The sequence below is a fragment of the Protomyctophum bolini genome, assembly GCF_963924005.1.
Source record: "Protomyctophum bolini genome assembly, chromosome: 12".
Classification (NCBI taxonomy): domain Eukaryota; kingdom Metazoa; phylum Chordata; class Actinopteri; order Myctophiformes; family Myctophidae; genus Protomyctophum; species Protomyctophum bolini.
In genome coordinates, this window is record NC_137873.1 from 22,278,657 (window position 1) to 22,294,097 (window position 15,441).

The following is a 15,441-nucleotide window of genomic DNA, read 5'->3' on the forward strand; positions in this document are numbered from 1 at the left end:
ATAAATGTATGTTATACTGTATCTGATAGATGAAACAGAGGAGCAAGGAAGAGAAGTGGCTGTCAGAGGAAATGCTTTGGAGGCCAAGGAATGTAGGGCAGTGTGTTTGGAGAGACACATCATGAGGGGGGGGGTCAGTGGCATTCTTCCATAAGGTATCATGTGGTATATTGTAAAGGTTAATGCTTTAAGATTTGAGCGTGCGCTTGTGTGTAGCTGAATACAGATTATACAACATTGTTGTTTTGAGGAAGCAATCTGATTGGTTGAAACAGCTTTCTAGCCGTTGAAATAACGTGGTTATTTCAACGGCTAATCAAAACAAACAATTCAGCCGTGCTTTTCTCTCAGAGCGCAGCAGACTCAGTGGCTAGGCTAGCTAGTTTCTTGGGACATTTGTGGTCGTTTTTTTTTTCAATTTTTCAGCAATTCTCTACGTTTTAAGGCTGTTGTATAATTGCAATATTACACTCGAGGGTGTTCTTAAATGTCATTAATGCACTTCTGCGATACCTTTTGTAACTCGCCCTGTGGGCGAGTTCCTACGGCACCGCAGGCGTGCATTAATGACGTTAAGGGTTGATGATAGAGCAAATTTCAGATAACCTGTTTGCAGGTAATCTAGCCGCACTGTTTAGCGGTTACTTTATTCTTATAATTCTCTCATTGTGTCAATGCTTTTGAAAGACAGGCGCAGTTATTGCCTACTCTGCTACGACTGAATCAATAACAATGAGATAATGACTTAGAAAAGCAACATTTCTTAATTTTCATATCAACTCAGTGCTCAGGAAAAGCCCCCTCCACCCTTTTTTGTTACACGAGATGCAGGGAGTTGAGAAAGAAACAGAAAGATAAAACTCAGCACAGAGTCTCATCTCGACTTCCCCTTCAGATAAAATCATGAAAAAAGTTGTAAAATAGCTGATATCCTAATCATAAACACAAAGTAAGCCACACAACATGAAGGCCATAGAAAATAGAAAACCGGTTACCAGTCACGATAGAATAGACATTACTGTCGGGTATTTATTAATGAATTCTCTGCATTTGAAAAAATGTTAACCGATCTTAATTCCGGTTAATATCGTTTTTACTCGATCGCCTAACAACCAAGAGGCATATGTTGCTAAGAACGCAATCTAACATAATCAATAAAAACCCTTAATTGACCGAATATTTCGCTGAAGGTAGACAACGGGTGGATTTGAATTGATGGAAATCTCGGTCAATGGCAGGGAATTTGTCCTAAATTACATTTACATTGACTTGCAAATGTTTCCGCACCACCATGGACGGACAGCGACAGACCATGACTGTGTGCTGAGACCCAGCACCTGCATGCCTTTTTTTATATAAAATATCCGAGAGAGCAAAAGCAGCATACAAAGCCACCACCTGACTGTCTCCACAGAGGCAGTACGTTTGTAGCCATTGGCACCACTAGCCTACAGATTCAGCGATAGATGTGAAGTAACAGAACACACAAATCAAATGATGTACTGTAACCATGGAATGACATGCTATGTTGCGATTGCCAAATGTTTCACGATGGGAAAGACAACTTTGTATTTGGCAAGAATCTCATAATTTGAAAGTGGCACCTTTTTTTTTCTCCTAGACCGTGGGATTGTTTCCGAATGTGAGATTAACAAACCATGTCAGGTCAAAACCCCAAGGAGCAATTACTGTGCTGTGTTTTGGCAATAAGGCAACAAGCCCCAGAATATGAACATAAGACATTAATAAAACACAGCGGCTTCTATGCTGTCTATCTAAAGGAAATTATATAGTTCACCACCTCAAAACATCTTCCCCACTAAGTATTCTGTTCTGGTTAGGGAACAGTCCATTATCTGCTTGTGGAACAGAGGATAATGAGAGATAGTACAAAAAAGCATGCGTGCGTGCGTGTGACGTGCTGCGTGTGTGTGTCTGGGGGGAGTGATATGGAGTTCTGTGTGTGTGTGTGTGTGTGTGTGTGTGTGTGTGTGTGTGTGTGTGTGTGTGTGTGTGTGTGTGTGTGTGTGTGTGTGTGTGTGTGTGTGTGTGTGTGTGTGTGTCTGGGGGGAGTGATATGGAGTTCTGTGTGTGTGTGTGTGTGTCTGGGGGGAGTGATAGGGAGTTCTGTGTGTGTGTGTGTGTGTGTGTGTGTGTGTGTGTATGTGTGGGGGGGGAGGCTCTAAAGCACCAGCTGCCAGTGACAACAGTCGTTAAGCCATGGTACGATCTCATGGGGAAGAGACAGATTTCATACTGTCATGCTTTGCATGTGTATGGGCATCTTGCATCTGTGTGTCCATGATCTGCGTGGGTGCGTGCGTGACTTGCATGGGTGCGTGTGTGCCTGCCTGCCTGCGTTGCGTGTATTGCGTGCATTGCGTGCGTGCTCGCGCGTGTACAGACATGTTTATCAGAAATTGCCGTAATGTCCAGTCTGTCCAGTCTGTGCCCATGCATTCTTTTAAAAGGGGAAATGCTAATGAAATTGTGCAAGACTAATGTTTATTGTCAAGGAGATCTACTGATGAAAGATGACATCCCCTCCCCTCCCCTCACCTCACATTATCTGCATGTTTCCAGCGACTCACAGACATGCGTGCTGCATACAGTACAGAAATACACACGCACGCACACATATACTGCCCTAAAATCCTCAGTCCTTTTTCACCTCACTTCACACGACTCAGCCGTCTGCTGTGCGTTTGGTCTTTGCGGTTGTGACAACAGGAGCAGTTGCTATCAGGCCTCCCACAGTCCCTCCTGGTTATTAGCTCTGCATGTGATGGCATGCTCATCAAGGCCCGTCTGCTGCATTATTAATTAGATGATGATGGAAGATGGCATTAGCACTCTCTCTGATAACGAGCCAGGGGAAATGGACTCTGTTTCGCCTCATAAACACCAGCAATTCTTCTTTTTTTTTCAGGGAACCATCTGCAACTTTTAGCTTTATTAACCATATCCCCACCCACGTACCCACCCAGGCACGTACAATCCTATTAGCTTTTCAACAAAATACTTGTTAGTTAGTCAAGATCTGTTAGTATGTGGTCCAAACAGAATTACGCTTTACTCTTATGTACCTGTACACAAGATGTAACAATAAACTTGAACCAATTGTCTTAAAATTGTACATTCTGAGTGAGAAGTGAGACCTATGTTCCATTACCTGTGTCATGTAAGGTACACTGTACATCCCACCAATAGCTTGAAGATGCAGTACCAAATCATGAAAATTCTCAAAGTAAAAATGATTTGGGTTGCATTGGAAAAAAGTCAAATTTCCCAAATGACTAGATTAGATTTTCACAAGATAGAATGACTTGCTAAGATGGACGCTCTTTATGGTCTAGTGATAGACCAGATACTATATGTATCCCATGGTGGAAAGCTTTGCTGTTGTGTGACCTCACTGTTATCCATGAGGCTTAGCCAGCCTTTCATTTAAAAACAAATCTAGGATATGACTCAACTATCCGTGCATGCCTCCTGCCTGAGGGGCTGCAAGTAGATAGCGCCAAACACTACATGAAATAATGTGCTGTTTTACACTACAGAGGCTTGAGGTCCCATGGCAGATTCCTGCTGTTGATCTTTGAGTAAGAGACTCTGTTTAACCTGAATTGATATGGATTCCCCCAGGGTGGGAGATGGGAGAGTGCTAGGGAGGGGGATGGTGAAGGGGGGGTGCGCACATTCAATAAAACTCTTACTTTACAGCACCTTGCAGAAGCATAATCAGTAGTTGCGTCGACGGGAGCAGGAGACCAAAGAACAGTTGATGATCAACCGTGACACTGTCTGCTCAACAGGGACAGATGGGGGAATATACATCAAAGTCTTCCCTGTAATTAAGACCGGTCGACTTTTCTATTCTTTGCTTACCACAGCGTTTTCTTCAACAACTTTTTCTTCTGAAATATAAGCTGTAAAATACAGGTTTAGCAGCCAGGCAGTCTTTGGATTAGTGACCAAGCAGGTAGAGATTTAGTTATTCGCTCAAAGGCACTTCTGCCTTTCTGTTTGGTATGATCATACCTGTGACCTGTTTGATTGCATGACAGCCTCCCCTCACTGTATACAACAGTTTATATATCTTAAACATGGTTCGTATAAAGCTTCACCGGTTTTAGCCCTTTTTACACAATAATTTGGCAAATTGTAAGTCCTAAAACATTAATAAAAAAACCCTGACATCTGCTGTGTCACTAATCTGATAGTGCCCCTCTCTCACATTATAAAGAGGGAGGTTACGCCAAAGCACTAATAGTCTGATTAGTTCTTTCTCTCCATGAAGCACATGCTGAATAATTGCAAACCGAGCCCTGAGTGCCTCCAGAGACAGTCGATAGAAGAACCAGAGAGAGAGGGGGGGGGGGGCGAGAGAGAATGGTGGGGAAACAACAAGGGAAGGACATCATTTGAATGTTTACTTCTACCATTTCATGTCTGTGCTCTTACTGGTGTCTAAACAGCCGGCCATTCATCTATTTATTGATGTCTCGCAAAAAGGTATATCATCCATTTATCATACCGGTAGTTTAACCTTTTCCACATCCTTCACAGCTCTCTCGGAGCCGCCGTAAAAAGGGTACCCAACAAGCTTCAGCTTACCAAACGCCAAAGGTTAAAACACAGAAAAGCATGAAATCAGCCATTCAGCTCACAATGCTGGCTGCGGGGAAATGTCTTTCTTTGTGTGGGGAATGTATGAGTTCACCAACGATTCCCCCTAACCAGAGAATGCCAAAACGCAATGGGTGTGAGATTACTCCATCGAGGGAATGCTTATCGAGAGGGAACGTCCCCCTTCATCCATAATTGCTTTTCAGACTTGAAATGGAAGATGCCTGAAGCTGTTATGTTTGGCGGGAAGGGATTGCATTGGAGACAAGTTGAGATCTCAGAATTTGTCCAAATTGGGATCACTGGGGCATAGCGAAATGCCAGTTCTCCCCATGTCAGCCAAACTGGAGGCCTCAGAGTAACTGGCAGCATTAGTCTTTAGTGTTTGTTTAGTTACTGTCTATACTTTTTATGTTATAGTGCTTTTTCATTAGTGTTTTTACTCGCATAATTCGGATTCTCTGCCAACAAAGATGTACTCATGTGCAGACATACTGCATGTCACATATATCACAATCATGACCACACTCACATATTGTGCAACAACTAGATTCAGTAAAGCGATCCAATTACCGTGGCTATAAAAGCCGTAATTGGGGAGTTTTCTGTCTCACCCTCCAGCTGTTTGATTGCATAGTGAAAACCTAATGAAGGATGAAAAATGGTTTTGTTGCTCACAAAACCCATGCAAGATGTGGCTGTCTGTCTGAGATGAAATATTAACCATCTCACTTTTCCAGCTGCTACCAGAGCTGCATGGGGAGAGAAATGCCTCGTCATGTCTCCTTGACACAGATGGCTTAATTCTCCTTGGACTTATTATCAACCACAGTGTGCCCTAGGTCTTATCAAAGTCACCCTCCTAGCCAGCCAAGTCAGTCCTTCTAGCTGAAATGTGGCTAAATAAATGTCTCTTATGTAGATCTGTTGTTGGTTGTCAGTGTCTCACTGGTCCTCAATTTGGTGTACTATGTGCACTACAAAGGTAGCTGCCATTTTTGTGTTCTGAATATTATGGCTAGTGTAAGTTAGTTACTTCTAAGCAGTGTTGTCAAGTACTAAAGTAATATTACTTTCAGTAATATTATACTTTTTTCCAGTAACTAGTAATGTAACTAGTTACTTTCACATTTTAAGTAATAATATTACAAAAGTAACATGTTACTATTTTCACGAACTGTGGGTTTGAGTGTTTATTTATAATGGTAGACTGGGTTGGGGTCGAGTTGCTTTGCAGGCTGCTGATAGATTTAGACTCAAGGGCGGATATGGAAACGATGTGCACTTGTCTGTACGTGTGACGTATCGGATGCAGAAGGGCGGGCCTTAAACCGACCGGAACGCGGAAAAACAAACTAGTGTGTGACTCGTGTTGTTAAACTGCAAGAGAAGTAAACAAACTAAACATGGAGGAGGTGGAGGAGACACCGGCCCCACAAAGCGTTTTATTCACTACTTGGAAGTATTCGCATTATTTTGAGTATGTAAAGAAGAGATGAACATTATTGTCTGATGCAAGTTGTGCATATGGAAGAAGGTGTGGTGTACAGTACACAGTTAAATAAACACTGCAGAATAGGGGAGGCTGCTAATGTTGAAAATGCTAAGTTTTGGGGACAAAAGATGCAATTACTGGGGGCAAGAAAAAAAGTAATAAGTAACTAGTTACTTTTGACAGGGAGTAATAAGTAGTGTAACATTTTCTTTTAAGTAATAAGTAATAAATTACTGTTTAAGAGTAACTTTGACAACACTACTTCTAAGTCATAGACTATCTGCTACTGTATACCTTATGGGCATTTTTCTCTTTTTTGGTTTGAGCAGTAACTGCTCTCTAGGGCAATATAGCTACGAGTAGAAACCACTAAGCCATCAGTGTGATCCTCACGAGCAAAACCTTCAAATGCCTTGTTTGACGGCAAGTCAGCATAAGGGTGACCCCTTCCAACCTGACAGCAATTGCACTTGATAAGTCGCTCTGTGTTACAGCTTCCATTAGTCCTTAGACACCTGCTCGTCCCTGTTGTGTCAGCTGTGTGTCTAAAACGCAACCTGAGAGAGGTGGCTGGTGCTGCCTCTGTCTCAGGGTTCTCTTTCCCCCCAAAAGCTCACAATGTGTCGCAATGTGATTTATTTTTACTTTTTGGGGCGTGTTTGAAAATGTTGAAAATACAGTACAGATAAAATAAAATACAGTATTATATATAGTAAGGATGCCAGGTTGAAACCTGTGCCCCATATCTCCCATGTCCACAGAGAGACAGAAATAAGTGGTTTCCAGCCCCCTTCCCCCTTGGAAAAATTAAACAGGAGGATGGTGTGTGTGGAAAAGAGGAAGTCCCTTGGGATATTATACATTCGTTCCCATTCCATTATGTTTCTCTATCCCTTCTTTTGCCTCTTCTCTCAGTCTCTCTATCTGTAACGCTTCCTCTAACGTCTGGCCTCATCTTGTTTCTCTGCCCTTATACCCTTCCCTGGTTCCACTTTCCTTTCTCATTCGCTCCCTGATAATAACTGATCACTAGTTGTATTTTTCTTCTTTGTTCCAACGGTCTCAGTCCAACCCACATTCCATGTTCTTATGTCCTCAGCACACTTTGTGAGTTTCCCCTCACTCCTCGTCTCATCTCGAGCTGACTGGCCTCCAAGCCTATTAACATTGTTAGCCCTCAATTCAATTCAATTCAACTTGACTTTGACTGAACTGAGGGCTTAGCCCTCAGTTCAGTCAAAGTCAAGTTGACATCATAGAAAAGACTTTCCCTCAGAGTAAATGGCCTGCATTTCTATAGCACCTTTAACCAAAGCGACATTTTACACACACGCATGCACACACGCACACATGCAAGGCACCTGCACATAGGGAGCATTTAGGGATCTGTGTCTTGCTCAGGGACGTGAAGCCATGAGGAGTCAGGGATTGAACTAGGAACCTGTCAGATCTCAAATGGCTGCTCTACCAAATTGCCACTGCCACCCAACTGAGTGATAGGACAAGTTTTGTGGAATATTCTGTAGTTATTTTATTTTTTTGCCGCGAATAATTTCTAATGTATGTAACATCTTTCAGTAGAGTGACAAAAAGAATCACATCAAAATTCAAAACAAATCAAGACAGTCGAATGACAGCGTGGCCTCCCTGTCACATTTTTTGCCATTGATATTAAGTTACAATGTGCAGTTGTGTGCATGTCCTAGTGTGGTGATGCCTCATTTGGTTCAATTGAAATAATAACCGTACATGATAGTAAATCGCAACCAAGGACTGTTTCAGATGCTCACTTGGCAAGTGACATCGTAGCTACAAAGCCACTGGCAGTGGCAGTAGGCTGTGAAATAGCTACTTCCCCCAGACAATCGGGTTTGTGAATGACCAGACAAGGAATAACTATTAACAAGCTTCAGAAATGCAAATCACCCCTGCCCTCCAACTGGCTGTCTGCCTGTGAGAGGGAGCTCTGTGTCAATAAATCACGCATAGCCCCCCTCAATCATCTGCCCCAATATTTAAACACATATCATGCACACTGGCACATGATATTTTACATATCAAGACTGCACACCATGATGTACATACACATAGAGATACATGTAAATAGATATGTATACACATGCTGTGCAGTGTGTACATATTTAATATTAAGAACCATTGTACACAGCACCTTCAAACACCTCAATCTGTGCTCTGACTTAATATAAATACTTTTCAATTTATTTTTGCTTTTCTTTATTATTTCTTTGTTACTTGCTACTACGATGTTGGGGTACCAATCAAAACCAAATCGTTTTACTCTAGGGTACTCGTATAAGTATAGTAAGTCACCAACAATGTTGGTGTAATGTTTTTGAGTGGTGCAGCCACTCCAAGGAACAGCAATGTCCGTGTTGTTCACCTATGTATGTGACGTTCACCTATGTATGAGCACGAGTATGACTATTATTACCAGTAGGGGCGCTGTTGTGCCAAACAGAGAGAGAGATAGTGCTGTACTGTTGCCTGCTAATGAGAGAGAGAGAGAGAGAGGAGGGGGGGAAGAGAGAGGGGAGTTGCACCACTCAGTTCACACAGGTGTGAACTGAGTGGTAACCCTTTTTACAACTATGATCCAAATTTAAAGGCCTTAAGTTTGCTTATGCAGTTGTTGCACTTGCACTTTTACTTCATCAGGCACCTAAGGCTGTTGCATACCTTGCTGAAACAAGGCAAGATAACAAAATGTCATCGTTGCAAACTAACAAACACATTATCTTGCCTTTCTTGCAGTTCTTTTCAACAGTTCTCGTATCTCCAAGATTGTCTAAACAACTGAATATCATGCACGATTGATGCCAACTCAAGGCACTCATGATTTATATTGTTTCATTTCCACAATCTGCCGGCAACATACAGTATCATGGACAATTTTGAAGTTAGGTCTGAAGAGGTTAGGCGGTACAAACCTACTGTATATAATAAAGGTGACTGATAGTACATGCACATCCACTCTAGCCCAGGTGCTGGACAAACTGCAGTACAGGAGGAAGAAATAGTCCGCAACGCTTGTAAGGAAAACTAAGCTTCACTGGTTTATTAATTCAACATTTCGATCATTGGGATCTTCTTCATTCCTTACCAGTGTTGCAGACTCTATTTCTTCTTACACAAACCTATATAATCCCTCTCTGAAGGGAATACGTACAAGCACAACCAGATGGAAGCTAGTTAATGGAGAGAAATAGTACACAGCATTCTTTCCATTTGTGTTCGAGTATAGAACATTTTCAACCACAGAGAACGTGTTCACTTTCGGCAAGCCAAAAAAACGTTTTGACTTAATTAGAAGTATGCTGCCAGCTTTAGACACACAAGTTCCACTTTTGAGGGGACAGATATACAGTACCTCCATTCAAAGTCATACCGTACAGACCAACCCTGTTCTAAACAGCTTGACAGCCTACAGCCAAAATATCATAAATGTTACCTTTTTTTAACACCTGGTGGTATTACTGTATGTATGTCATCACTAGACATCCTCAGATACTAGAGAAGCTCCACACAAATTTGAGAGAATTACGGAATCACTGCAATGTGCATGCCAGGCAACAATGCCTTGGAAAGGTCGATATAAGTGAAAGGTCAAACAGGCCATGTATGACTGTGTGAACTGAAATAAATATAACCCAGATCCAACAAACATTTAGGCAATGATTCACTAGAAGTTGATGAGAATCAATCGCAATAAAAAGTGAAAAATGTCAACTGTTGTTATGACAACACAATGGGGTCTATAACGGAGTGGCTTCCATATGGATCTTGGACTTAATGTGGCCTGTTTATGACGTCAGTATAAAGAAAAGTCATAGGAGAAAAAAGAAAGAAAAGAAGCATCATCTTCCTTGGCCTGCTGGCAGAATGCAAAAGCAATTTTGAAACGATTGGTCCAGTGGTTTGCGAGATTATAGGCCCATAACAAACAGACAGACAGACAGACAGACAGACAGACCCTCTCCTACAGTAGATGCTTGCTATCATAAAAATGAATTGTATAAACAACCTTGTCGTTTAAAAAGCTACTACTGAAATACTTAATATAAGATGACAGACAATTTACCATAAGTGTGATATTATTCTATTAGAAAAGACACGATAACTTTTACAAGTTAATGCCAATGAAGCACTAGGCTATACAGTAAAAGCAAGTACAGAGAATGCTGTTCTGACAAGATGTACTGCAGACTTTGAAGAAGTATAAGGAATGTTCAGTAGAGCCCTAACCGTCATTACCCAAAAGTTTACTGCCAACAGAAAAATAAAAATAAAAACTAATGCAGAATAAATTGGGGCCTTGCTTTTTGTCGCCTCACTGCCCTTGTCAGTGGGGAAAATCAATTCTTATCCATAGCTGAGTTTTACTGACGTGTTACAGCTGAATACTCATCAAATCAAAATGTGTACGGTCACTGAATATTGACATTTCAGGCAGCGAGGAATAAAAATGGCTTCTGCCTTGCCTTGTCAACTGGATTAAAATATGACCGACTCATTTCATATTTACTTGTGTGCCACTCAATTGCTGTGTGAACGGCATTCGTAAACAGTGCACTAATTCAGATTTGCTCACAAGAGCTGCAAGCCAAACAGTTTATGCAGTTTGGTCCACACTTCTGAACAAATAATACCGACTGAATTTCAATTAGCCTTTTATATACTTCATAATCCGCCCCAGTCCATATTCCACATGCCATAAATAAACTGTAATAGAGATGACAGAAGTACTTTGTTAAACATCAGTTTCAGTTCCTCCTGAATGCACAGACACTGAATGTAGAAATCTAAGCCTACTGTATATAAAATATAAATGTAAAAAATGGTATACTGTGTCTCACATGCAGCATGAAAAGATCATTCATTATTCTGTCACATTGCCTCAAATCCTCCAGTATGCGCATTGATTGTTCTCTCCTGGCTTGGCAAATACATGGAAGTCAATATACCCCTTGCAATGACGTCAGGGTTCACCGCCTTCAGATGCAAGTAAGTCTCCTGGGCTTATCAATTAGAAAGTGAGAACCGGCCAGCCAAGGATTTCATTTGTACTCTAAGGTATTATTAGTAACGACAGGTGGGTATTTAGTGTGCCGTAACACCGGGCTTGAGAAAATTGTGATGAATCACAGCAGAGGAGCTCTCTCTTAGGAGTCAAACAGATGATTGCTGTTGTTAATTAGAATGAAAGAAAAAAGAAAGATCCCTGTGTAGTGTGTATGTATCCATCTGCGTACCTATGTCTATCTGTCAGTTATACACATACATTTACATAAACATGCATCTACGTACATGCATGTTTATCCATGTGTGTTGACCTAACAATTAATGTGAAATACAGTATATGGCCAGAAGAAAAGTGCAGCTCACTAGTAAAACCTCATATCTCCACGTTTCAAATGTTTTATGTTTTTTCATAAATGTACTTAATTAACAACACAAGTAGTGAAAATAGCAGATCTACAAGTTCACTATAGGTTTTTTCACATTTTAGTAACAATGAAAAACGAACAGACATGAGGTTTCTAGCCAACAGCAACGAAATTCAAAACCAGATCCACGTCTATCCGTTTAGCCATGGATGTTCACCTTATGGTCGATGATCCCGCTGTATCCCTGGAGGACGGGCGGGTGAGGCTTCGGTACCATGACACAGGCTTTAGTAGGCTCTCGTAGCTGCTCATGCTGTCGGATATGAGTGTCGTTCGCCTCTCTTGAAGTATTGTTGAAGCTGCCATTATACATAAGGAACAAGCTGGCACACAGAGTTATCACGAGAAACACAGCTACCCCATGGCGCTGAAACAAACAAAAGAGAGACAGTTGTTGGCCAATTAGTCATATGACTTTGACTAATGATACAAGAGACATTATTACGAAACCAGTACATCAGCGCACATTACTCCCAATGTATTATGTAGTAGCCTAGAAGCGTTTCTAGCTTCGTTTGAGCGGCATTCCCCCAGAAGAAGACTTTCTGCATTTCATGCATGAATCTGAAGAACTCTGAGAGTAACTATCGCGTTCAGTGAATGCATTTTTAAAGCACTTTAAAGGCATTAAGAGGCAACTGTATCATCCCAAAGTCATAAGAATGTCATGTTTGTTTAACTTTGATCGACAGAAGACTTAAGAAGAACAATATGTCTCTGTATTTCTTTACATCTAAAATGTAATATTGTGCCAAACCTTGTGGCATACAACAATGAGTTGTATGCCTACAGTGTTGCCTACTCTCAAAGCAATGAACAGTAGGCTAGCTATAGGAAAAGTGACGAATACCTTAAAAAATTAACTATATTAAATAACCGTGCATGTAGAAAGAAATCATGAATAACCCGTAAGCCTATATTTGAACAGTACGGAGCCCTGAATGGCCATGCATTCAAAATAACAATAACAAATAATGCTACTATGCATCATGAATTGACCAAACATGTTCTATCAATTAGGTTAGTAAAATCATTAAACTAAGAACGGTAGTGTCTATTTTTTAGGACCAGTACCAGTAAGACACGCAAACGCGGGAAGCGAACGCAGCTGAGACCCTGCAGATCATGTCTGTCTGTCTGTCTGTGTGTCTGTCCCGCTGTTACTGTATATGTGGACCTGGCCCCTTTTGTGCCCATATATGGAGCTGAGTGGACCTGGCCCCTTTTGTGCCCATATATGGAGCTGAGTGATTGCTGATGCACACACTCCATATTTGGATAGCGGGACAGACGTATAGCTGCTTTGGGGACTCCTTATATGGTTATGTCTGAGTCATGGTGACACAAATCACTCAGCTCCATATATGGGCACAAAAGCGGGACAGACAGACACACACACACACACACACACACACACACACACAGACAGACAGACATGATCTGCTAGGTCTCATTGCGAACGCAGTGATTGCGAACGCAGTGAGCACTTACTATGAGACCTAGCAGATCATGTCGGTGCGTGCGTGTGTCCCCCCTTTGTGCCCATATATGGAGCTACGTCCAAATATGGAGTGTGTTGCATCAACAAATCACTCAGCTCCATATATGGGCACAAAGGGCACAGACACACGAACGCATGAGTCATGGTGACATCAGTGTGATGGCTGCTTTGGGATGTGGTGAGAGAGACAACATGCATGTTGGAGTGACAGAGGAAGAGACAGAACAGAAGCAGATGGAAACAGCTGATCCGCTAAGAAGAAGACTGTACTTATGTACTGTATGTAGGCTATATGCCTACTTTTACTTTATACAAGTATTATTTTTTATTTTTTTATATAGGCCTACTTTATAGCCTATAATTATATTCTACTCCACTATACAGACAAATGTTAGTTTTTACTCCACACCCCCCCCCCCCACATCTTTAGTTACTATTCCATATTTTGATTATTAATATAATAACCACTTAAGACCCATTTATACATATTACGAAAAGTCCTGGAGTTGCTGCTGCGTTTGATGGATCACTGAATTTACACATTGCTAAGGGCGAGACAATATAGCCTAGGCTACTGTATGCATGAGCCTGCCCTATGTTGTGCTCTTAATTGTCTTCAAACTAATTACCACATAACCCAGATAATATCACTAATGAACATGCTATCTCATAGGGATACATTTAAGATGATTTTAATGTTTAAGGTAAAGTCACGGATGATGGGCTTGGCGCAACCTTCAAACCCATGCACACCATCCCGACGCCACTCCCCGTTTAATGAATTTGGAACTGAAGTTGGTCGAAGTTATGATCATTCGGACTAAAATGTAAAATTAAGTTACAGGTGGACAAGAGGTCGAAACACTTTTCAATTGTGCAGAAACAGAAAACACCAGAAAAACAATCACATAAACTGGCATAAACTGTCTAGATTTTTATTATAATGAGAAAAAGAATGTCCCATGCATATAAGAAATAAAACTGAGCGCGATATTTTTATTTGTTATCAACAATTGGTAAAATATTCAATTGCATTTCACATTTTAGACGAAGCTGTTTTCATTGTGAAATAGTCGACTGACACAGAGGCGCGGCACAGCTGGATATATGATCTATTGTTGAGATAATCTTTTGATCCGACATGGCTATAGCCTGCACAGTATAGGCTATAATGGGATTGAAGCGCAAAAGAGAGCAATGTGAACAGAATAACAGTTGTCTAATGTGGATTATGCCATGAATGATATACTTTACCATAGGTGTCTTCATTTTGCGATCCTATACGCTGCTTTATTCCTGGGGGTCTGTTGCACGTGTGTTTCCACTTTTTCTCATGGTAGCCTCATCCGTTCGCATCCCGGGTCCGCCTCAAGCCAGAGGCGCGGCATGCATGCATCCAGCACTGTGCTGCCAGCCAAGTGTCTTACGAGAAATCCAGCAGCATCTCACTACAGCGGAGAGACCAGGGCGACAGATGTTGACTGTATCCCTCTGTGTGGTCATAAAGCCCCCCATGTTTGAAGTCTGAACTCTGAAGTGCTAGTGACTGCATGCATGTGCAGCCAGACAGCCGGCGAGGAGCAGTTTTTAATTAAACGACTATACGACTATACCTGGCTGCAAGCGGGTGATTTTGTTCAATCTTTGCATTTCCCATATCATGTGATCAAGATCTAGTATGACCGGCTGGCCCAACAATATCATAAACCCACTCCTAATCATATCATTTACATGTAGGATATCACAAAAGTATGAGTTAAAGTAGGCCTACAGTATGTAGCCTATAACTCATCATAAAATAACGGTCCTTTACACACCTTCATAAACTGTGTGCACACAGTTTATGAAGGTGTAGAGGACCGTTATTTAGCAGGGGACCTTCACTTATACTCAGTTACTCTGTGATGTCTGACGAGGGTCCCCCACTCCCCCCCCCATGACCTGCGTGTAGCGTGTTTACAGTCTAAGGGCGTCTGAGACTGTCTGAATACAAAGCGACGGTCTGCGCATGCGCAACCAGACTCAATCGGGGGGGGGGGGGGGGGGGGGGACACACACAGACACACTGTCATTTCAATAAACAGGGCCAGGCGGGCCTGGCACACAGTGTGTGTGTGTGTGTGTGTGTGTGTGTGTGTGTGTGTGTGTGCGTGCATGCATGCGTGAGCACCTATCGCATGTGTGTGAACACCTGTGCGCATCAGAGGTGTTTTTAGACTGACATGATAATCCAGATAATCTCCTCACCCCCTAAACCAGCTGTATCACTGCCAGTCTCCACACACATTCGTCCATCATGGCAATCTGCTACACAATAGACACTACAGAATTCACTTAGTGCATTTAGCCCC

General features: G+C 41.8%; 1 protein-coding gene across 1 annotated transcript in view; it reads right to left on the bottom strand.

Moving 5' to 3' along the window:
* Nucleotides 1-14,485, bottom strand: part of st6galnac5a (ST6 (alpha-N-acetyl-neuraminyl-2,3-beta-galactosyl-1,3)-N-acetylgalactosaminide alpha-2,6-sialyltransferase 5a) — a 37,816-nt gene extending 23,331 nt beyond the window's left edge. Inside the window, exons 1-2 of the mRNA XM_080778031.1 lie at nt 14,345-14,485; nt 11,747-11,956 (exon numbers count right to left, since the gene is read on the bottom strand). Of these exons, the coding sequence (XP_080634157.1) occupies nt 11,747-11,956; nt 14,345-14,359 (225 nt within the window). The 5' untranslated portion in view covers nt 14,360-14,485. The remainder of the gene's footprint in view (nt 1-11,746; nt 11,957-14,344) is intronic.
* Between the last annotated feature and the right edge of the window lie 956 nt (nt 14,486-15,441).